The sequence below is a fragment of the Leucoraja erinacea genome, chromosome 7, assembly GCF_028641065.1.
Source record: "Leucoraja erinacea ecotype New England chromosome 7, Leri_hhj_1, whole genome shotgun sequence".
Lineage (NCBI taxonomy): Eukaryota > Metazoa > Chordata > Chondrichthyes > Rajiformes > Rajidae > Leucoraja > Leucoraja erinaceus.
The window spans coordinates 13670286-13695926 of NC_073383.1; the positions used below are offsets into that span (position 1 = coordinate 13670286).

The 25641-nt window shown below is 41.7% G+C and overlaps 1 protein-coding gene across 2 annotated transcripts in view; it reads right to left on the minus strand.

Moving 5' to 3' along the window:
• LOC129698656 (E3 ubiquitin-protein ligase HECW2-like) overlaps positions 1-25641 on the minus strand; it is a 313116-nt gene that overhangs the window by 16887 nt on the left and 270588 nt on the right. For both annotated transcript variants that reach the window (XM_055637791.1, XM_055637792.1), the window contains exons 23-27: positions 7653-7782; positions 1892-2038; positions 639-753; positions 467-552; positions 269-381 (exon numbers count right to left, since the gene is read on the minus strand). In XM_055637791.1, the coding sequence (XP_055493766.1) occupies positions 269-381; positions 467-552; positions 639-753; positions 1892-2038; positions 7653-7782 (591 nt within the window). The remainder of the gene's footprint in view (positions 1-268; positions 382-466; positions 553-638; positions 754-1891; positions 2039-7652; positions 7783-25641) is intronic.

The following is a 25641-nucleotide window of genomic DNA, read 5'->3' on the forward strand; positions in this document are numbered from 1 at the left end:
GGTTGCGAAAATTAATGGAAAAAGTAAAATCCTTTCTCAATGAAAAATCGTTCCAACAAGGATGATGTCAAGCAGCCCCTTTTAGGTACTTCAGAATGTAATGCAAAAAAAAATCTTGTTATTTTCGAAAATTATTTGTGATCTTGTCCAATCCAAAAACTAAAAATGTACTTCACTGTCATCAAAACAAACCATATGCCATCGTACATTATTACCACTCTGTAGCAGTAATTGATAGGAAGCAATGACTATTTTATTTTTCTCCTACCTTGGAAGTGAGGTGATTTTGCCCCATTTCTCAATGCAAAATCTTCGTGGACCATTGCTGCCACGTAGTGAGGCAAAACCTTCGTAGGGTATACTTGATGTACCTGTGACAAACTAACAAAGAAATGAAGTAGTTAGTACTATTAGTGGGTAACGCAACTGTTTAGTATAGTATCCAGTGTCATTGATTTTACTGTACCTGCAACAATCTTAGTCTCTGTTCATTGTTAAACCTTTCCACTGCAGCCCAGAACCATCTGATTACTATGTGGTTATCGTGGTATCCTTTGGGGGAAAAAATGAATATTTATTAGGTGTTGTTTCCAAATACTTAGATGTAACTGTGTTTGATTAAATTTGAATCAACTCACCTCCTCTATACTCTGTGTTATTCCTCCAATCACTTAAGTCAATTTCAGCAGTGCCTGCAATCACTAATTCTAATTCCCTTGCATCAAACACAGACACAAGCCGAGCATCCACCACCTGGAACAAGTAATTGTCATTGATCAGGGTGATTTAACATCAATTAACAATTCAAAGTTGTCCCATATTTGCAATTGGAGCTTACTTTTGGTGTAAAAGGAATCAACAAGTTTTAATTAGACCAGACCTAGAGCGACTATAAATCACACAGACAACTTCATTTTCTCCATTAGGCATATTTTTATTTATAACAATTACTATCCCTTGATTTTCCAGTATTATTCTTTAGATTTTATTATTAAAAGTGATTTTGGACTAAAAGTGACTTCATTTGAAATTCGTACATAAGAAAGAATGAGCAATCGTCTCTCAGTTCCAAACCCTGATTCCCATATTCTCTGTTTCCTCTCGTTAATAGGAATATGCAGATTTATTTTCTCATTTTCAAAAAAAGGACTGGAAAACTGATCCAACTAATACGAAGCACTTGGAGATACCGAACAAGATTTCACAAAATCCTGAAAACAACCTGCGTACAACAACCTGGAGCTTCCTTGATTAGAGTATAACAACTGGGAAAAAATTAATATTACCATTTTGGAAAAGCCCAACAACCCCCACAATTAAAATGTGGATTATGGAGATGTTGGAGACCTTACATTTGGAAAGAACTAGACTTGTCTTGATTGACAAACAAGAATTATTTGCTCGAATATGGTCTCCATTTATTGACTTTTTGAAAGTGTAAATAGGTCCGGCACGGAAGTGACTGAAGCTTGAACCCAGGATTAGATGAATGGTTATATTTCATAATCTACAGACCTATCTCCAAAATTGTATTATTGGTAATTTATTCTATTCATTTTTATCGTGTTTTTTTCTCTTCTTTCTCACTATCTATTAAAAAATAAATAAACAAATAGAAGCAGAGTTAATATATAATTGATAAATGAGAATCCCTATTATTCTGATAGCTGGAATCCCATCTATTAACAATATGTAATTGATATACTAAATGTGTTTTGATTATGATATGTACATGCTTCTAATAAACATATTATTTAAAAAAATAATCATAAAGATTATAAAGAACCATTAGACCATCAAGGGATAATCTGATAGGTCTTCTGATAAGGACTAGTCTATGTTAGTCTTGGTAGCCCCTTCTTGTAATGTGTTTGGCATCTGCTATCCTTACCTCATAGAAGCCTCGGACCAAACTCTCTGTCTGCTGTACAACACCTCTCTCGATACGCCATTTTACCATCTTTTCAATGTATTCTTTTTTGTTTTTTTCTGCCACAGGAATGTTTGCTCCACCTGGTTTTAGCTCTCTCTCTGTAATCTATTCCAAAATAAAAATGCAATCATTTTCTCCTTGGAACAATTAACATTTAATCCACTTTAAATCTGTAACATTGTTTAACAGTTCTAAAAATAGTCATCTTCAGTGACACATTTAAAACTTTATCAGCGATGAGTTATGAGCATAAAGGTTTTTTCCGACAAATAACATCTACTAGGCAACTTGATTTAACTGATGAATATTGTCTAAAGGCAATTTAGATCACAGGCACTTCCCGACTTACATAAGGGTTACGTTCCATGAACCCAACGTAAGTCAGATTTCACGTAACTTGGAACCTTTCCCTTCAGTTACATGTTTGCAGTGTACACAATCATTGGGATGGGATTAATTTGAGTAAATTTCAGGGCCCGACCTGCTAATTGTTGAACATTTCTTGGACTATGGTAATTTCCATTCCGTCCTGTGATGTTGCCATCCTACTGTCTGTAAGAGGATGAATCCCAGTCAGTCCTATGAACATTCGTGGTGAGTGGATGGATGCTGACACTCGGCCTGGCACACGATAAGTGTATGGATGTTAACACTTGGCCCAGGCACAAAGTGAGGTGCATGTCTGAAGTTAACCAGATTCACCGGAATGAGCCTGTGCGCTTTCTAACGGATGGCAGTGAAATAACTGGATTGCTGAACTCAACCGGTTCCTCACTATCCGTCAGTTTAGTTTATTGTCACGTGCACCGGGGGAGAGTGGAAAACCTTTGTTGCGTGCTAACCAGTCAGCGGAAAAAGAATACATGATTACAATCAAGCCATTTACAGTGTTAGATACGGGAATAATATTCAGTGCTAGATAAAGCCAGTAAAGTCCGATCAAATGTGGTCCGAGAGTCACCGATGGGGTAGATAGTATTTCAGGGCTGCTCTCTAGTTTTGGTAGGATGATTCAGTTGCCTGATAACAACTGGGAAGAAACTGTCCCTGAATCTGAAGGTGTGCATTTTCACACTTCTAAACCTTTTGCCCGATGGGAGACAGGAGGCCAGGGTACGACTCGTCCTTGATTATGCTGCTGGCCTTGCCAAGGCAGCGTGAGGTATAAATGGAGTCAATTCGCTGCAATTTCTTGCGATCTTGGATGGAGCCGTTCCCAAACCAAGCTGTGATACATCCTGATAAAATGCTTTCAATGGCACATCTATAGAAGTTGGTGAGAGCTGTTGGGGATATGGCGATCTTCCTAAGCCTTCTAAGGAAATTGAGGTGTAGGTGTGCTTTCTTGCTCATTGCTTCAATATGGGTGGTCCAGGAGAAGTTGTTGGTGATATTGACTCCTAGGCAATTGAAGTTTTCAGCCATCTCTACTTCGGCACCGTCAATGCAAACTGGGGTATGTGGACCACTTCACTTCCTGAAGTCGATCACGATCCCCTTTGTCTTGCTGACATTGAGAGAAAGGTTGTTTTCTAGACACCAGGACACGAGGTTCTCAATCTCTTTCCTGTACTCCGTCTCATCATTATTTGATACCCGGCCCACAATTGTCGTGTTGTAGTTTAGTTTTAATTTCCAGTGGGTCCCACCAGAGCAAAATTGCAAGTCGCGTTTCATAAGTGTGGAAGGGGAAGGAGAGTTTGGAAATGCATTTGAGTTTTAAGTACTCTTGATTTTTTCTTCTTACAGGTTTAGAACCTTCAGTCTGATGTGAGCTCAGGATGGGAAAGAAACCAAGATTTGCAGGTACATCTCTGTCTCCTTTCAGTTGTTGGATCGGGATGGTGTGCCCATGTGTAATCTGCCTCTCAGTGATGGTCCCTTCTGTAATCTGCCCCCTCAGCACATAGTGGGCAAGTAGTCTTTTGGTTGAGTTTAGTTTAGAGATGCAGCTTGGAAACGTAAACTGGAAATATAAATGTAAACTGATTACTCTAGGGACTGAGTACAGAATTGATTATGTAAATGCAAGATTACATATGTCGCCTATTGCGTACGTTGGGGAGTATCTGCACCATTGTCAGATAATATGGACCTTCACCAATGAACATATTGCGAGTAATTAATCACTGACATTTAAGCTATCTATATTACTAAAACTCTGTTCTTGACCGGTTTTGGCGATCCGTGCTGCGATTTCCGAGAGAACGCCGCCACCTATGGCCGTCATTTTTGGCCACCTCGCTCAGAGCCGCCCTCCACCGTATGTGTGCCGAGGATTTTTCCCATCGATTAAATATGACAGAGATATTAATGTTTTTACAAAATCCCTCATTCTCTCTGCTGCCCCCGCTGGAGGCAGGGGAAGGGACTATAGACCAGGAAGTGGTGTGAGGCGCTGAACAAATGTTTACAGCACTGTGAGCACCCTTAATTTGGTTTGAAAATGACACATATAGTCAGTTTGAAGTACAAAAGCACTGCCTGCAAATGGTTGTTTGGGTTGAATTAAAGGCTGGCTCTCTGTCTGTCTGTCTGTCTCTGTCTCTGTCTCTGTCTCTGTCTCTGTCTCTGTCCTCCCTCTCCTCTCCCCCCCTCCCCCCCTCCCCCCCCCCCCCCCCTCTCTCTTTCTCCCCTTTTTTTCCTCCCATCCCATCCCCTCCCCCACCATCCCTCCCCTAAACACCCCTCCCCTCCACACACCCCTACCCCCTTCCCTCCACCCTCCCTCCCCCTCCCTGCCCCTGCTCCCCACCCTTCCCCTTCCCCTCATCTCCCCCCCTCTCAGCACACCTCTCTCTCCCCCTCTCTCTCTCCTCTCTCTCTCTCTCTCTCTCTCTCTCTCTCTCCTCCCCTCCCCCACCCTTCCTCCCTCCCCTAAAACCCCCCCCCCCCCTCCACACCCCTACGCTCTTCCCTCCACGCTCCCCCCCTCCCTGCTCCCCACCCTCCCCCCCCCTCCCCCCCCCCCCCCCCTCACTCTCACCCTCTCTCTCCTCCCCTCATCCCCCCCCCACAACCGCACTTTGGGGGAACAGACCCAACGGGTCTGCACTTGGTCTAGTTCACTATAAATCTCAATTCCAAAAAGGTAGAGACGAACCTATTCACACGAGTTGAAAATATTTGCTCAACTCAGTTTTGTTTATATTTTAAACAATGAAAATAAAATTATTCTTTGTAACCATGGCAGTTTTATGATGGTAGTTGCATTGTTTTTTTGACACTGGAAACTATAAATATTAAGTTTAAATTGTATAAATATGAAATACACTACAATCTATCTATATATATATAAAACTCAAATCAGTCCGCCTGCAGTACGGATCCCTTCCTGCCTTTCGATTCGTTGATGGCTGCTCCTTCCTCAGCTTCCAACACACTTCGAAACAATGTTGCAAGACAGGAACACTGAACTTTTCAGCAGGCAGGGATATTTTTTAAAGAGGCAGGGCAGTGCTGGAATCTTACTTTTGAGAACGGCTTCAGTTCCATTGGAGGAGACGGGTGCATGGTGGAATATTGGGTTGGGGGATCACACCATTGGGGGAGCAGACCCAACGGGTCTGCACTTGGTCTTGTGGTAATTTAAAAGGCATATTTAGACTAAGATTATTTTAATTAACTAGCAGAATATAAGGTATCACAGTGGATAGAATTTATTCTGACAGCAATGAACAATTTAAATAATGCCCTCAACAATTCACCATAAGATAGGCGCTGCATTGTTATTCTCCTGGCCCTGGTCTGGTGTTTTCAATGTAGTATTACTCACAACCATGAACATCTGTAACAACGAACATCCTCATCAAATTGAAATACTTACCTTACTTTTGGCAATAGTTGAACACTAACCGTTGTTGACCAATATCTGTGAGACCCTACAATTTGTGCATTAGACTCAATATTCTTAAGAGCTTTGTTACGAATATAAACACCTTAGAAATATATGCAAATACACAAGATGTGCCGCTTTCACCTGGGGAATATATGTATGTTTTAGATTTGACAGAACTGATACTAACATGAATGGGCCTTATTTGGAAACTGCCCAAATAGTTTGCATAATTGTACTGATTCCTGTGGTTTACTCGACATGTATGTAATTGTCTTATTTGGAACAACATGCATTAAGGCGTATCAAACATTTCTCTCTGAATAGTCAATCTCTGTAACTCATTCCAAAATATTGTGTAAAGGCCAACACCAAATTGAAAATCTTAATTAAGAATTCACGTGCCGGTAAGTAATTGTTTCATACAGTAAGCCATCTTATGCATGTGTAACAAAAAGAAAACCAGTTTTATGGAGTTTTATGAGTGATCAGCTGCAGTGTAATAGGGAGGTGATAGGAATTCTTTAAAGGTTTGCGTGCAAGTCAGAAGAATCTGCTCCATATATTTTCCTAGATTATCTGTCTAAAAGGATTCTAATAATATAATGTAGCGGCTGTCTGCTAGGGCACTCCCGCAGATATCGATACCCCTGCGGCAGAGAGCGATTCACCACTTCGGAAAAAAGCCGTGGTCCACGTGACTCGGGACATCGGGGGGCTGTTAAGATCCCCTCTTCTCCGCTAGCGAGTATAAACCAAGTCTTTTCCTTTTTGCACGCAGGAATGAGTCTGGTGAACTCTGACTCCCTCTATGGCGATGTGGGCAGACGCATGTTTGATATTAACCTGTATGCTGCGGGAACTTGAGCGGTTTTTCGCAATCAACGCTGAAAGTTTTGTTTGAAAACTGCAACAGTAGTGAAAAACGTTTCTCAGACTACCAAAATAATTTTATTTTCATTGACATTTATGTTTTGAACAACTGTACTCTACATTCAACTGAGCAATTATTAGAACTGTGGGACAGGTCAGGAGAAACCTGGTGTTGACTGACGTAACAAAGACTAAATGCGGTGAATCTCTGGAACTCTCTGCCACAGAGGGTAGTTGAGGCCAGTTCATTGGCTATATTTAAGAGGGAGTTTGATGTGGCCCTTGTGGCTAAGGGGATCAGAGGGTATGGAGAGAAGGCAGGTACGGGATACTGAGTTGGATAATCAGCCATGATCAAATTGAATGGCGGTGCAGGCTTGAAGTGCCGAATGGCCTACTCCTGCACCTAATTTCTATGTTCTATGTTTCTAAATTTAAAATTGGTGCCTTTTACAACGGTATAAAACCTCTGAATTCCCATTGTAAACCAAAATCTAGTGTTGTTATATCTTAGAACTTTTAATATTATTGTCAATAAAAGATTTCCACATCCAAACTGTGAGGTGGTTGATGTTTCAAAATATGGATCTCATGGAAGTGCCAATCCATGAGGCCAAAATGGACAAAACAGACAGATTAAAAATAGACGATACAGAAAGAAAACAATGACTGAGAAAATTGCTTCAGGCAAAGTACATGCTGAAAGAATTAAATGTCAGAATGGGTTCATTAGTATTATAAAGTAAAAGGTTAAAAGAGCTGTGGAAAATATATGTCATGTGGTAGGATAGCAGTGAAAGAATAACCAGGAGAAATTATATAAACTCCTAATAAAAAAGAATATATCATGTGTACAAAAAGAAAAAAACAGCAATTGATTCCACCTTGCAGGTAATAACTTGCAATCTTTCCCTCAATGAATTATTAATTCTATCTGTGCTTCAAAAGTGACTATACATTTCAAAATCATTAGTTTTCAAATGATTTCTCAGAAACCACCAATGTACCCACCTGGCCAAAGACCTCTTCATTCACAGTAAATGTTAAATCTAAGATATCACTGATGTCATTATCCTTCATCCACTGCAGACTCTGATGAAATTCTTCATCCAAATATTCCAGGTCACTAAGATCACAAGATCTGGTGAGAAAAAGCAAATATAAAAGGTAATTACAAACAGCGATAATTGACCTGAAATGATAAACCTGTTTCTTGCACTGCGAATGCTGTCCGACTTGCTGAGTATTTCCAGCATCTGTTTCAGATTTCCATCATCTATGATTTTTTGCTTAAGTTACTGTCCAGTCCAGAGGTGGGGAACCTGCGGCCTTAAGGCTGCATGCAATCTTCTAGGCCATTAAGTGCGGCCTTTTGAATGAATCCAGATTTTGTAGAACAAATCCCTTTTATTTTCATTAATATGTTTTTGTTCTAGTCTTTTATTATTTTTATTTTAATCTTAAAATGAACATATTTAAAATACCAAAGAGTAAAAGAAGATTCAACGAAATAATCCTCCCCGATTGACGGCCACAATTAAAACATTAGTAATAATGTACATTTTGAAGTATATCTAATTGAAGTTTCTTGGATGCGGCCTTATTAGATTACAGCTAACAATTCCGCATTCCTACATGAAAAGGTTCCCCACTGCTGGTCCAGTCTGTTGACAGTCCAGATACGTTTATGGTAAAGAGTTAACCAAAAAAAATATTATAATGTTCTCATCCATCTAAATACTAACAGTTGTATTATGCACAACTCATTGTTTGTTTTTTTTTAAGGATTTTGCACCTTTTTAAAGACACATTGCACTTTCCCTAGAATTTCAAATATCAAAGCCTTTCAAACAGATACAACCTTCTGAAACCTCATGGAGATAACTTTTGAGTTACGTTTCATTTAAAAACATGCCTCCTTATAACATTTGGATAAAGTATCCCATAGTGCTGCTAGTTCTAGTGGATCTTTAATGCTGGTGGGATAAAACACATACCGGATGGATGATGTATTCTCTGAGTACAAGTATGTCTGGGATGTCATTTGATAAATCTGTGGGAAAGCTCCCCAATTAAGAAATCATTATTCAGAGGTTTATGAGGAATTTGCAGGGTTGACTTGACCAAATGTAAACATTGTCTTATCCAGATCCAGTGTCAACATCCATATCAAGTGTTTGGCCTTCTTTGATTCTTTTGTTTTTCAGTGCAGGTTTTCAAATCCCACGGAATGACTTGCGAGGCTATTTCAGAGAACATGTAAGAGTCCATCACAATAATGTGGGTCCAAATAATTTCTTTCTTTACTGCATGACTATCTCTCTGCCCCAACTTCTATATTCCAAACCTCTGATCACTCTGTCCCCAACCCCTGAATCCCCATTCTAAATTATCTTACCTGACCCCATCTATATCCCTCAACTCTAGTTGAATACAGTCTTCACCCCCAATCTCATACAACACTCGATCACACCACTCAACATCAATAGACTGAAAATGCTGGATGATCAGCCATGATCATATTGAATGGCGGTGCAGGCTCGAAGGGCCGATTGGCCTACTCCTGCACCTATGTTCTATGTTTCTAAGTCAGCCAGACAGGCAGCATCTTTGGAGAGAAGGAATGGGTGATATTTCAGGTCCAGACCCTTCTTCAGTCCGACTGGATTTTAAGTCTATTTTCAGTGTAAACCAGCATCTGCAGTTCCTTCCGACACAAACTACTCAACAACCTGGAATGAACTCTTCCATCAGCTCAGCTGTGGGACTTTACATGCATATAATCCAGTTCCTGATATAGTATGTTGGTAAGAAATAGCACAAAATGACATTCCTGCTTAATTGTTTTATTTTAGTCAACATTATGTTTCACAGCAAATAATATTAACGGTAAATTGAACTTTGACACCACTGTCGAAAAGGCCATTCTGACCTTAAGTTATCTGATTTTGTAAAATTTTCCCTCACCACAGTTACTGAACAACTCCCCTTCAAGTCTGCCATCCAATCTTTCCTCAAAGAACTTATCCTGACGTTCCAGTCATGGTGAACTGCTGCCTATCCTAGCTCTAACCACCTTTCCCTTCCCAAACGTCCTCAAGCATGTCGTCGTCGGGTCCCGACTGAAGGTTCGTCAGTGGGTGGGACCAGGGACCTGCCCGGAGGCTCGGCAGACAGTGTAACTGGGTGGAAGCTGGAGACATCGAACATGAGGACCATGAGCCGGTAGGAGGGTGAACCACGGTAATGCCTCCAGCACTTTCAAGGTCAGCTGCAAGACACCAAGATGGTCAAGGTGGGCTGACCAGAGTTTAGATTTTGACTAATGGCGTCAAAAATGGCAGAGCCTGCATGTGTAATATATGCAAAATGAATTTCACTGTGCAGTTGCATAAATGATAAATAAAGCACGATTCAACAAATTCATATGCATCTTATGCATCTTTGCTTTTCCCCCATCCAATCAGTGCCATATTCAAGATGGTGTTGATGCCAGATGCCTCTCTACCTGCGGCTCCCAGAGGTAGATCTGCAATCATTCATTACAATCGCTCCACTCTTTTACAGCACACACTTATTTCAATAGCAGCATTTCTTACCCTAACTATGCTCATCTTATTCCCTTATCCTGTATCTCTACACTGTGGACAGCTTCATCGTAATCATGCAGTCCTTTCACTGACTGCATAGCACGCAACAAAAAAATGTTTTCACTGTACCTCGGTACACTTGACAATAATAAACTCAACTGTTCTGTCCCTGCAGCAGAAGTGAAAATCTGACAAAGGTGATTTCTCTTTTCCTGTCCCTTGCAGCCTTATTGCTCAGCTTAAGGTAGGAAAGAGCAAGTTGATGCAGAAGGAAATTAAATATAAACCAATTTTGTTGCCATTTTGATGCCCTTTAGAGCGCTGTAAACGTTCAACACTCGGTTAATATTGTGTTGGAAGGAACTGCAGATGCTGGTTGACACTGAAAATAGACTTAAAATCCAGTCAGTCTGAAAGAAGGGTCGGGACCTGAAGTATCACCCATTCTTTCTCTACAAAGATGCTGCCTGTCTGGCTGACTTACTCCAGAATTTTCGGGTCGAGACCCTTCTTCAGACTGTCATCTGACTCTAGCGTTAATGTTATACTCTGTCTGAAGAAGGGTTTCGACCCGAAACATCACCCATTCCTTCTTCAGAGATGTTGCCTGTCCTGCTGAGTTACTTCAGCTTTTTGTGTCTATATCACAATTAATATTATTTTAGTGTGAAACAGTTTGCAGATTAAAAGAAAACACGCAAATGCAGTGTGATTGGATTCTAGTTCTTAATAAGCTTGATACATCATCCTTCACCACTGTCAACCAGCGACACGCACTTCCCATTCTTACCCATTGCCATAGGCAAGAAATTACTTACTTATCTAAAACAATGGGTGCCACAACCAACAGTTGATGACATCCAAAATTATGATGAGATTTACGTGCTTATTCTGCCTTCTATTCTCGGGAAAAATAAAAATAAATGTAGTTATCTCTTTTGGAAAAGAGAACACCAGTAACCTTCCTTATTGCAATAATGGAGGTATATCTCCAGCTCCATCCCAGAAGGAGCCCACCATGTCAGAGTTCACAGCCACCACCATCTTGATGATCATTGGCAACATGTTTCTTGTCATGCTTTGTAGACTTCAATTGTGGATACAGCAGATGGTAAATTTCATTGATGATCTCCTTCATCAAGTCCACCTATCCTCACTCTGTTCCAGGCTAAAGTTAAAATGGGAAAAATGCTTCCTGAACACCCCTTGTGTATACAGCTTCATACAGGAAGCCCACATCCAGGTGTTTACCCAGCTCTGCATGACATTTGCCCATTCATGCACTTTATAAGCGCACACCATCTAGGACCATCTGATGTGTTCAAAAGCTTTGATGTCAGAATTAAGTCCAGTGGCACCTGGTTATCATTCCTTGTAGTATTCTGCAACTTTAAAGAACTCTTAAAACCTCCCAAATACTTGTGCAATCATAGCCAAAGCCAGTAGAATCAACCAGCAAGCAATCCAAAACAAGTTGGTGATCCATTGAAATACTTAGGTTCAGCTGTATGAGGTTTAGACACGTTGTAACCTGAAGTGTTGAGCTCTGCAACACAAGTCTTACTAACATCTGCCAACTCTGCAGACCTTCACTGAGCATGACTACACTCTCACCAAATGACATCTATCATGAGTCACCAAATGTGCACTCATGTTGGAATCAAAACAGTATGTGCTGTAACATGCGTGATGTCTGATGGATCTAAATTTAAGGCCTATTTTTCAATTGCTGCTGAATTTTAAGGGAATACAATAGGGTTGGCAAAAGGCTTTTGGCACATTGGCCTTCATCAGTCAGAGTATTGAGCATAGAAGTTGGAAGGTCATGTCGCCGTTATAAAAGATGTTGGTGAGGCCACATTGAGTATTGTGTTCAGTTTTGGTCACCATGGTATAGGAAAGACGATGTCTAACTGGAAACGGTGCAGAGAAGATTTACGGGGATCTTGCTAGGACTCAAGAGCGTGAGCAATATGGGAGAGGTTGAGGAGGCTAGAACTTTATACCTTGGAGCTCAAGAAGATGAGGGATGATCTTATAGAAGTGTATAAGATCAAGAAAATAGATAGGTTAAATGCAGAGTCTTTTACCCAGAGTAGGGAAATCAAGAACCAGTGGACATAGGTTTAGGTGAAGGGGGGGGTAACTTAATATGAACCTGAAGGGCAACCTTTTTTTACACAAAGGGTGATTGGTATAAGGAACGAGCTGTAGAGGAGGTAGTGCTATAACAACATTTAAAAAACGTTTGGACTGGTACAGGGATAGGATAGATTTAAGGTGAGGGGGGAAAGATTTTATAGGAATCCGAGGGGTTACTTTTTAACACAAAGGGTGGTGAGTGTATCGAATGAGCTACCGAGGCAGGGACTATCACAAAGCTTTTGGAGACATTTGGACAGGTACATGGATAGGACAGGTTTAGAGGGATAAGGGCCAAATGCAGGTCTAGATGGGGCATGTTGGACCGAAGTGCCTGTTTCCATGCTGTATGATTCAATGTCATTACATAAGCCAATTCCAATTCTGTTGAAACAGTGTTTTGACATGCTGTTCTTACCAATGGCTGGGTAACCCAAGGTGAAAATAGAAAACAGACTGGCAAATACGATGTCTTGTGAAATATGGCTTAATATATTCAATGGGCAGAAAACACTGGTGTCAAGGAATTCAGCAGGCCAGGCAGCATAGGTGGAGGGAAAAGGACAGATGGCATTTTGGTTCGGGAATTTTTTCAGTTTAAAGGGTCTGGACTCAAAATGTCGTCTGTCCATTTTCCTCCACTGATGCTGTCTGACCCACCAAGTTCCTCCAACATTTTATTTTTGTTCTGAAGACTCCAGCATCAGCAGTCTCCTTGTCCATTTAATCCATCCATTGGTATTTGAAAAATACACAAACAAATATTTGTTTCTGTTTGCTTTCCTGTTTTGATGTCCTAAACCTCAATCAAAGCCTGGAGCTAAAGTGACCCAATAAATGTTTTGCTCGGTTATTGGAAATGTACTGGTTGATGGGATTCTGCTGAAGACACCTTGCAATGAATAGGAAACGCTGTTTTAGTTGGATTCATTTGCAGGAAAAGTAGAGTTTTGATCAATAAACTATATCTTTCAAGTACGATAAAGGGCCTGCCCCACTTTCACGACCTAATTCACGACCTCTGCCGAGTTTGCCCTTGAATCATACTCACAGCATGGTCATCACAAGGTCGTGGGTAGGTCGTAGGTAGGCCGTGATGCTAGTCGTAGGTACTCGTGGCATCATGTAGGTCGGGGCGTTTTTCTACCATGATGTAAAATCTCCACGAGTAAAAAAGGTCGTGAATTAGGTCGTGAAAGTAGGACAGGCCCTTTCCAGTTTTACCCATTCAAGGCGAGTGACAATGTTTCCATTACACTTGACTCAGATTTTAAAGACGATTATTAAGTTTTCAGAGATGAGGCAAGCTGCACAATCCACAGTACCCGAGCACCATCTTTTACTTATTGCCTAGGTGCTGACACAACTGTTCCAGGCTACCAACGAATCCTAGATGTCTCTGGCAGTGAGATCAAAGGCATGGGGTGTCATGGAAGGCCTTGGGGAGATAGAAGAGCTTCTTGATGCTCAGTATTGTAATGATGTTGAGCCTAGTGGCCGGAAATGCTGATTTTAACTTGTCGCACAACTTTGCATGTCCTTCAGGCCCTGCTTGAGGCTGTCTGGGATAGTTTCAGCATTACGAGTCACATTGGAATGAACACCAGATATAATTATTTTTTTAATTGAATACCAATGAAAAGTCACTGATGGCACAACTGAAAATGTTTGAACTGACAAAGGTTCCACAAGCAATTCTCTTTTGAGTTTCATTGTTCAGTTTTACTTGGATTCCTTTTCTGCAAGTCCAAGTGAAAGTGAGGTTCCAGTCAGCTACTCTCAACTCTTCTGTAATGTTTGTGTGTTTTTGAACATCCATGTTTGGATCGAGACTTTGATAGAATCAAACCCCACTAGCTACAATACTTAGCAAAATATCAGCAAACAGGTGCTCAATTGACAAGGGGACGCAAAGTGCTGGAGTAATTCAGCGGGTCAGGCAGCATCCCTGGACTGCATGGATTGGTGATGTTTTAGGTTGAACAAGTCTGAGGAAGGATCTTGACCCAAAACAAAAGCTCCCATACACCAGCACATTGAGTTTTTTGAACATTGAACCAGCATCTATAGTTTCTTCTTTCTTCTTTAATTCACGACATGTCTCCTGACTCCAAATCAGTGCTGACAACTGGGAAGGGGCTTAAAGGACAGTAGCTGGATGTGTTCGTTTTTTATCTGATTTCTTGGCAATATTCAACATTGTTGGGTAGATGGCAGTGCTACAGTGGTATCAATATGTTGGCAGGCCATAACTGCACCTGTTTGTTGGTCCCCAGCATAACTATCTGGGTGTCTGGCCCCATGGCCCTCATTGTGCCCTGGCATTCAGCTGATTCTTTGTATTTTCATGGAGAAAACTAAGTTGATTGGTGGGTCAGGATTTTGGAACAAAATCACACGAATTCAGTCAGTGATATTGACTGAAGATACTTTCAGGCACTTCAGCCTTGTCTGTTGCGCACACAATATGGTTGGAGGAGCCACTACCCTCCTGTAGACAGGCCTCGACCATACCCTTCTCACCTATCCATGTTCTCCAGAGATACTGCCTGACCCGTTGAATTATTCCAGCTCTTTGTGTCGTTTCGCATATTAACCAGCATCTTTGTTTCTACCTCTTTTTAATTGCTTAGTTGTAGCCTATTACTTTAGGTCGGGCTCGGGGGCTGCAGTCTTTTGCTGCAAATTGTGGAACTACTTAGCTTTCGCTACTACCTGCATTTGGTATCTAGATTACAAGCAAACCTGTGAAGCAGCTTCACTAAGTCCATACACGGTATTAAGAAAAGCTGTTTGCTGTCTCCAGAACAGCAGGTTTGGGTTCCTGACATGATTTTGATGAGGAATTAGTTACGTTTTTGGATCGGATACAATTTTGCTGCATGTGATTGGCCAGAGTATCTCCTACATTCATTTTGATGGTTAGACATGTATCCCAATGATCTACATCATGTGAGATTAAATCCACTCAAAAGGTAGCTGTCCTCTCAAACCTTGTGTGATGGTCAATCTGACCGCAGTCAGTTTTGTTTGTTACATGTTTATGTTCCCTTCTTTCCGCAAAGCTTCTACCATGTAACAAAAAGGGAAAACACAACTAAGAAAGGGATGACGAGGTTTCCTGACCCGAAACATCTCCCATCGATGTTCTCCAGAGATGCTGCCGGTCCCGCTGAGTTACTACAGCAGTTTGTGCCAATTTGGAAAGTACTAAGATGACAACCACCATGGCGAGAATCATGTGAGAATGAAATGCTCGGAGAAGGAGAAAGAGGTGCACCGCACAGGCCTTGAACCTGGTGAGGCGCAGGAGGAGCCCGTCCGGGACTCACCCCACAGAGCCCAGTCCCTCCACGCACTAGAGTCTCCCAATCACTACAGAGTAGTTATTTAGAGGGCTGATCCGTGGGCGGTTGCTGCTGGGATGCAAGTCGGGGCCTGATCAACCCCGGCTGGGTCACCTGGGAGAGGGTGTCTGATGTTGTGAGACCTGAAACACCCGATGACCCCAGGTCACATCACTGAGGATGCGTCCCAGCGCATCTAGAAGATGTATATTTTTCACATTGGCTATAACACCATGCTCCACTCCCCTTCCTGCTGGACATATACAAGAAGAGATGCATCAACAGAGCCATCTCCATCATCAAAGACCCTTACCACCCATCGCATCACATATTCTCCATCCTCCCATCTGGGAAGAGGTACAGGAGCATTAGCTGCAAAACCAGCAGGATGCTCCTCAGCTTCTTCCCACAGGCTATAAGACTGTTAAATGAACTTTCCCCCCTGCCAAGTATCGCGCACAAACCCCCCACACTGCAGCAGAGCCACTGTTGTGCCGCTGCCGGTCGGAACGGCTGTTGAATGTTATTGAATGTTATTAGAGGGTTAAATTGTTCATGACATGTATTTTAATTTTAATTGCTATTTATTTTGTAACGAAAACTGAATGGACACTGGTTGAGAAACGTTTTTTTGTTTCCTCTGAGTATGCGAATACTCAGGAAATTACAATAAAGATTTACAATTTACAATTTACAATTTACCATGAAGTGTGGAACCAATCTGAAGATTCAGGTTCATTCCCACCAATAGTACCTCATTGCACCACACTTCTTCCAGCCAATATTTGGTCAACAAAGAAGTGGAATGGAAAGCAAGAGTGAAGATGAAAAATTGGATGTTATATGATAGATGCACATTTCTGAACATTATTTGGTCAGGCTGCAGTTCTTTTGATTATTTCTTCCTTCTTGGGAACCAACCATTTCATGTTGACAATTTAAATTTATACGATCAGTTAGAGAGTATACTAAAATGATGCCTGTGTATTTATTTCATAATGCAGATCATTGTTCATCAGTAGGCAATTTGAGAACATTAAAAATTAATTGCATGCAGTAGTTTGGAACCAGAGTTGTATGTAGAACAGATGAAGTAGGGATTGCCAAGATCTTTGCAATGAGCAGCATTTGTGAATCAGTTAGATTATTCCAACAAATTGCCAGAGTTAATTAATTCAATTTCATTATTTGCATGATAGGTTTGATTTCATGGTTAGCTTCTGTACAGATCATAGAATATAATAGATTAGCAACAAGCTTTCCACACAGAGTGTATTCCAGCTCATTACATAGAAACATAGAAAATAGGTGCAGGAGTAGGCCATTCGGCCCTTCGAGCCTGCACCACCATTCGATATGATCATGGCTGATCATCCAACTCAGTATCGGGAATAATCTTCCTGCATCTAGCCTGTCCAACCCCTTAAGAATTTTGTAAGCTTCTATAAGATCCCCTCTCAATCTTCTGAATTCCAGCGAGTACAAGCCGAGTCTATCCAGTCTTTCTTAATATGAAAGTCCTGCCATCCCAGGAATCAGTCTGGTGAACCTTCTCTGTACTCCCTCTATGGCAAGAATGTCTTTCCTCAGATTAGGAGACCAAAACTGTACGCAATACTCCAGGTGTGGTCTCACCAAGACTCTGTACAACTGCCATAGAACCTCCCTGCTCTTATACTCAAATCCTTTTGCTATGAATGCTAACATACCATTTGCTTTCTTCACTGCCTGCTGCACCTGCATTCCTACTTTCAATGACTGGTGTACCATGACATCCAGGTATCGTTGCATCTCCCCTTTTCCTAATCGGCCACCATTCAGATCCTCTAATCGTCTAATTTCCTGTTTTTGCCACCAAAGTGGATAACCTCACATTTATCCACATTATACTGCATCTGCCATGCATTTGTCCACTCACCCAACCTATCCAAGTCACCTTGCAGCCTCCTAGCATCCTCCTCACAGCTAGTACTGCCCCCCAGTGTTACACTACTGTTATCACAACTAAAGTTGTTACCAGGCTGGACAGTTGACTGAGGAGCAGGGAAAGCTATTCAAGGGTAGACAGTATAATGAGATCAAATTACCTTAGACTATTCCTATACTAGCTTTTTTTCTAAAGTAGCGGAAAGTTATCCAAAGGCAACTTTATGCCAGTTGTTCGTCTTTTTCTGATTACATAATCACCTGTAGCTTTAAAAGAGTTTTACTTGAATCGCCAAAAGGAGGCAGCCAAACTAGATGGTTTTATTGTTGGTAAAATAAGAATGGACAGAAGGAGTCAAAACGTCACATATCTATATCAGGGTCTTCACCCACCGGCATCTGCAGTAATAAACCCTCATGGCTCAGTGTGGAGAGTGAACACGTGTTGGGCAAACTGGGGTGAGTGGAGTGGTTACTCATTAGTAAAATGCAGTACCCCAGGCCAGTGTAGTTATGGAACGGAATGCTACTTATTGTCATTCAAACAACTAGGTCTGAACAAAATTTCATTTCCTACAGTTTTTTACATTACAAAAAAACCCTAAGACCCACACTTAACACAGTTTACATAAACATCCATCACAGTGAATCTCCAACACCTCCTCACTGTGATGGAAGGCAAAGTCTTATCTTATCTTATCAAAGTTAGTATGATCCATTGCTGGGGAATGGCAGCTCCTGCTCCCAGTGTTGGCATATTACCCTGATACTTCCATCTCCCTCATCACATCCCGTTGGCTATTATGGATGCCGCCTTAAACCCCTCATTTAGTTTGGCTTCACAGCTCACCCTGGTAGCAGTCACTGGCTGTTGAGCTTGTTACCAAAGCGAAATTTCTGGGCTGCAGAGAGCTAGGCAGCTAAACAAAGAGAGGAAGGTGGGAAGAAGCAAGCTTTCATCAGCTGCAACAGAGAAAGATTGTCGACTCTGGGCAATCTATCGGCAAAGGTGCTGTCTGTTCCCAGAAATGGTCTACAGTCACTCTGTGATCCAGACTGCAAGCATGAGTCCCACATCTCAACTTCAAGCAGCCACACCACTCACCCCAGCCTACACAACACCAGCCCTCTGCGACACCCCGGTACAGCAGTGTGTAGCCACAAGGAGGGCAGGGATTCACACCTAGCTGTTGAGTGCAGGTTCCGGGACTTGCAGTGCTGTCAGTGATGTATCTGACCAGGCAAAATGTCATAATTACCTCTTTTGCTGCTGAGTCCATCAGTGCCCCTGTTGCTGAGAATATATCCCGAGTACTAAGTGCCTACTTTTGAGCGTGCTGGTGGTGTGCAACTGATTAGGTGGTGCTTGATATCTTGGCCCTTGTGCAGGATAACATTTTGCAGTGGCAGCCCACGATACAGTATCTCATCTGTTTAATGTGCCTTTCGGTCACCCAAGAATTTCTGAAGCCAATTTACATGAGTGGAAATTGATTCTAGCATGTTGAGATTATACTTTATATATTAAACACAGATGTTAAAAAAATATTGACTTTTAAAAAAGGTTGAAGAAACATTTGGATAAGGGATCGATATTACACATTCACCCAAATTTGTATGATTGTTGTGAGATACATTTTGCCTGTTGACAACAGTTTTAAAGTTCCTGCCATGTGCTTGATTTTTTCCACTCAACCATTGATATAAGAAATATTTTGCTGCTGGTATCTTTATAAAAATGTACATTTAGGCCCATATGCCATCTTTAAAGGACGGGAGCATATTAGACTAATTTCCAAATCTGGTTATGATATCTCAATGTAACTTAATATCTGAATTGTGCTAAACTATAACAGACGAACTAACTAAGCCTATGACATTTTTATTATAATCTATGAATTAATAATTTTATTGAAGTCAAAAACTGTTCTCATATTAAACCAAGGAAGATCTTACATTATTCGGAAAGCTCGTTTTTTTCCTTAGTCTGTTTGTGTTTGTTGATTCTAACTGGCCTAGGTACCAACCTGAAGCAGCCATTATTCACAAGTTGGTTTCTACATGCTCCCACTTGCAGAGTCGGTCATAATGAACATCTACCAATCTTCCAGACTCCAAAGCTAATAAAGCACTGCTTGGCTACCTCAACTAACATCACAGGCAGGATTAAAGCAACAATACCTTTATGGCTTGGACAGGAGTCAAGAGGTCAAACTATGTGAGATAACCACATACTAAAATAATGATATACCATATATGAAGTAAGCATGCAGGTACAGCAGGCAGTGAAGAAAGCAAATGGCATGCTGGCCTTCATAACAAGAGGAGTTGAGTATAGGAGCAAAGAGGTCCTTCTGCAGTTGTCCGGGCCCTAGTTAGATCACACCTGGAATATTGTGTGCAGTTTTGGTCTCCAAATTTGGGGAAGGACATTCGTGCTATTGGGTGAGTGCAGCATAAGTTCACAAGGTTAATTCCCGGGATGGCGGGACTGTCATATGTTGAAAGACTGGAGCGGCTGGGCTTGTATACTCTGGAATTTAGGATGAGAGGGGATCTTATTGAAACATATAAGATTACTAAGGGTTTGGACACGCTAGATGCAGGAAACATGTTCCCGTTGTTTGGGGAGTCCAGAACCAGGGGCCAGAGTTTAAGAATAAGGGGCAAGCCATTTAGAATGGAGACGAGGAAATACTTTTTCACAGAGCGTTGTGAGACTGTGGAATCCTCTGCCTCAGAGGGTGGTGGAGGCCGGTTCTCTGGATGATTTCAAGAGAGTTATATAGAGCTCTTAAAGATAACGGAGTCAAAGGATATGGGGATACGGCAGGAACGGGGTACTGATTGTGGATGATCAGCCATGATCACATTGAATGGCAGTGTTGGCTCGAAGGGCCAAATGACCTACTCCAGCACCTATTGTCTATTGTAACAGATTCTGAGTAGTATCAGTCTTTAACCTATTACTGTTTTGATGATTATAGAAACCTATAAAATAAGTGCAGGAGTAGGCCTTACCATTCTTTGAGCCAACACCGCCATTCAATATGATCATGGCTGATCATCCAAATACCTGTTCCTGTTTTCTCCCCATATCCCTTGATTCAGTTAGCCCCAAGAGCTATATCGAAACAAGTCCAACTTTACTTCCATGGTATGTGGTAACTGAAACCCAAACATTTTATGGATTCATGGTATTTATTCACTGTTGTGGCATAGCTGCCTCCTAGCTCCAGAGCCCTATGTTCATCCCTGGCCAGAGATGTTGCCTAGATGGACTTCCTCCATGTAACTCTATGCTTTCCACCAAGTGCTCTGGTTTCTTCCCACATTCCAAAAGATGTGCGAGCAGATTAATTGCCACCATGGATTATCCGTGTCATATGTAAATGGAGAACGAATCAAAAGGGGAGTAGAGATTCCAGGAATTAGTGGGTTAGCATATGATGAGCGTTTGACAGCACTGGGCCCTGTACGAACTGGAGTTTAGAAGGTTAAGGGGGGGGGACCTCATTGAAACTCACAGAATAATGAAAGGCATAGATAGAATAGATATGGAAAGGATGTTTCCACTGGTGGGAGAGTCTAGGGCCAGAAGTCATAGACTCAGAATTAAAGGGCGCTCTTTTAGAAAGGTGAGGAGGAACTTCTTTAGTCAGAGGGTAGTTAATCTGTGAAACACATTGCTACAGAGGGCTGTGGAGTCCAAATCAGTGGATATTTTTAAGGCAAAGATAGACAAATTCTTGATTAGAACGGGTGGCAAGGGTTATTGGGAGAAGGCAGGAAAATGGGATTAGGAGGCAGAGATCAGCCATGATTGAATGGCGGAGTAGACACGATGGGCCGAATGGCTTAATTCTACTCCTATAACTTGTGAACTCTGCATGTGCGAGAGAGACAAGTTGCAGAATTACAGAGAAATAAGAGGTGGGGGAGGGTTGAATTGATGGGATTGTCTTGCTGGGAGGTAGTATAGGCTGATGGTATGTTTCTGTATCAGAATAATTAAGTCAGCATTTCTCAATAAATGGAAGGACATAGGCCAGCACTCAGAAAACTGATGAAACCATATTTAGGCTATCAGGATTAATCCGAGTTTAATTTGAGGAAATTGGTCTCAAGTCATGAAGTATGAACCATATAAAGATATTTTACTCTTATGCTATAAATAGGTTCAAGTCATTGAAGCAGCATTAAGTGTTATTTGATGAAGCAGATGGCTATAATGATATAATGATATTGCAGTCTGACAGACACATTGGCATTTTCATTTTCTGACACTGGGTGAAGCAGAGTGAAGCGATATGGGTATTGGGCACGCCTAGTTCATTATTCCAGGATAAATTTCCACAAATTGAACGCAATTCTTCACAACAGCCTCTTGAAGAATCTCATCTGCAGAAAATGACTTTTGCTGAATTCCCTGTTATCGAAAACATATTAGTCTCCTTCTGACGGCACCCACCATTGCTCTGGAAATTTATATGTCAAGAATTTCTCAACATCGTTTATCATTATTTCACCCGCGTTAAGCAGAGCAACGTAACAACATTGATGGAGAGATGGGACAAAATGCTCTGGCGTGTCTATTATCTGAATGTAATAGAAATTCCAAATACAGACAAACTGTTTTCAAGATTTGTTCTAAAAAAAATTCACCTCTAGTAATGCAACCACAGGGCATAGGTGTCTAACTTCACTGAAAATATGTTTGTTTAATGGGTTCTACATCAGCATTCTTGGTGCAATTAAATAGAAGGGTATGGCAGCTGACCAAAACTGGGACGGACAAGCAACAATTAACTTTTGAAATTATGGTCCTTTTTCTCCCGTTTAGTTGACATGAAACACACGTTGGATGGTAGCAAATTAGTTTGTAATAAGTGTAAATGTGAAAGATAATTGATAGATAGAAATGGACAATTATCTAATAACAGACGTGGTAGAGCAAACACAAACAATTGGTGACAGGAACCTCATGACAGAACGGTGATAGATGATGAGGGGGGAAAAAAGCACGCGCTCAATCAAGGTAGGAGTAATGTCGGGTACGTACATTTCAGCTGGAGTCCATGATTTGGGTTTGTCAATTGAACACATGAAATACCACATGCCATATAAATAGTCATATCTCATGGAATTTAGAAGAACGACTAGAGACCTTATTTAAAAATATAAGACCCAAGGGGGTTTGACAGGGTAGATGTTAAGATGGTCACTGTAGTGGGAGATCGACAATCAAAGCGATATAGCTGCATGCAAAGGCTTGTCATTAAAACAGGAGTGAGTAGAAACTCCTTTTATCAGAATGTGGCGAATCTTTGGAACTCTCTGCCCCTGAGGATCATAGAGATCAGATCATTGGATATATTTAAGATGGAGATAGATAAATATTTGAAATATTGAGGATTGTGGGAAGACACAGAAGAGGAGTTGAGGCCATCGTAGTTCAGCCATGATTATATTGAATGGTGGGACAGACCTGATCCTATTTTCTTTACTTCTTGTATGTTACTAAAGCATAGAACAGTACAGTACAGTACAGGAACATGCCCTTCAGCCCTCCTTGATGATGATGTCAATCTAATCTAATCCCATCTTCCAGGCGCTTTTCCTTTAAACCTTCCACCTCTGGCGTTAAACCTATGTCTTCTGATATTTGACCACCCTTTGCATCCTCTATTCCCTGCATTTTCATGTACATTTCCAAATGCTTCTTAAATGTCACTTTCATATTCCACTTCAACAGGCATCTATACCTCTCTGTGTGAAAATAAATTACCATGCACATCTTCTTTAAATCTTCCTCCTCTTGCTTTAAATCAGCGGTTTTTAACCTGGGGGCCGTGACCCCCATGGGGGTCGTTTCGGGTTTTTCCGGGGGTCATGAAGGGGTCGTAAATAACATATCAGTTTGTTGAGCCCATTTTTAGGAACCTAACAAAGGTACATACCACATACAGTATTTTGTTCGCGTACATATACGCACACAAACTGTTTGTGTTGTGAACCATGTTCGGTTTCACACGCATTGTTCAAAAATCCGTGGTCAAACCGCAATGTATTATCTGTGCCAAGGTTTTGAGCAAAGAGAGCATGAAGCCCAGCAAATTGAAGTTCCATTTGGTGTCTTGTCACAGCGACCTGGTGGGGAAGGGCTGTTCTTGGAGCCATTGGCCACTACCACTCGGGGAGAAGATGTGTTCAGAGTGCAGGAAGCCTTCCTCATCAAACATGAGCTTGGCTGGGAACGACTTGTTGGGGTGTGTACAGATGGGGCACCTTCCATGGTCGGATGCAGATCCAGCTCCAAAGCCTTTGTGAAGGATATCGCTCCCCATGTCTCCTTCACCCACTGCATGATACATCACCATGCTTTAGCGATGAAGACTCTCCCTCCTGGTCTTCGAAAAGTGCTTTCAGATGTGGTGGAGATTGTGAATCACATCCAAGGGAGCGCAACAAACTCAAGAATCTTCAAAGCGATGTGTGAAGAAATGGGCGCCGATTTCTCTGTTCTGATATTCCACACAGAGGTGCGCTGGCTTTCACATGATAAAGTTCTCAATCATGTGATTCAACTTCGAGAGGAAATAGCGCTGTTCTTGGAGAGAGGGTGTACCGAGAAGGAGAATCAGCTTCATGAAACGATACAGGATGAACTGTTCGTGAAGAAGGTTCCATACTTGGCTGATTTCTTCGCCGAGGTGAATTCCTTGAACCTGCCACTTCAAGGAAACCTCCCAATGCTACACACGGCTCATGACAAAGTGGCAGCGTTCAGGAGGAAGATTCACCTTTACCAGAGAAGAGTCCAGGACGGTGACACAACTATCTTCCCTGAGATGACGAATCTCCTGGATGCTACGCCAGATGCTGATTGTCACTTCCATGAGGTGATCTCAACCCACCTTCTAGCAATTAGTGAAGCCATCGAACGTTACTTCCCCGGACTGGACGATCGCTCTCATGATGAATGAATCGTCCAACTCTTTTCCGTTGACGACGGTGCCATCAGCGATACTGACATGGCTGCGAAGGTTGAATTTTACCGAATTCATGAAGGTGCGCAGCTCAAGAGTGACTTTATGAAACAAAAGTTCGCCACGTTTTGGCTGAAAGTGAAGGACTGTCCTGTTCTTTCAAAGAGTGCCCTGACCCTATTGGACCAGTCCCCCTCAACCTATTGCTGTGAGGCCGGATTCTCAACCATGGTAACTGAAAACAAAGGCACGCAATAGGCTTGTGATCGATGCTGACATGAGGATGAGCATTCGTCCTCGTTTTGATCGCCTGATGGCTGTGAAGCAATTTCAGCCATCCCATTGACTGAGTATTGGCAGACATGTTTTAATAAATCGGGCTGTTTTTTTTCCAATTTTTGTTTCGGGGGCCACGATACTGAACAAGAATGTCCGATGGGGGCGTGGGGCCATAACAGTTAAGAACCACTTATTTAAATCCATGCCCTCTTGTTTTTTACCTTTTCATCCTGGGGAAAAAGACTCTGAACATCTATGCCTCTCATCATTTTATATACAGCCTCTGACATGCCAGAGGCAAGTTTGCCCAATCTCTCCTTGTGGTGAATATTCTCTAAACTAAGCAACATCCTGGTGGACCTCTTTTGCACCCTCCCCAAAGCCTCCACATCCTTTCTGTGATGCATGACTTGAACTGCACATAATACTCCAAATATGCACTAATGTTTTATATTGCTGCAACGTAACTTCCCAACCTTTATACTCGGTGTCCAAACTGAAGGAAACAAGCTTGTCGCATGCCCAGCCTCCTTTGTTGCCCCACCCACATGTGCAATCACTTTCTGGCCACAATGGACATCCCTGTGCATCAATGATCTAAAGAATTCCTCTATTTACTGTATACCACCCCCTTGCATTTGACCCTTGCAAAATACTATACCACACATTGCACCACCTTGATCTTCGACAAACACAGTTATAAAAGGCAATTGAAAGGAGAACATTC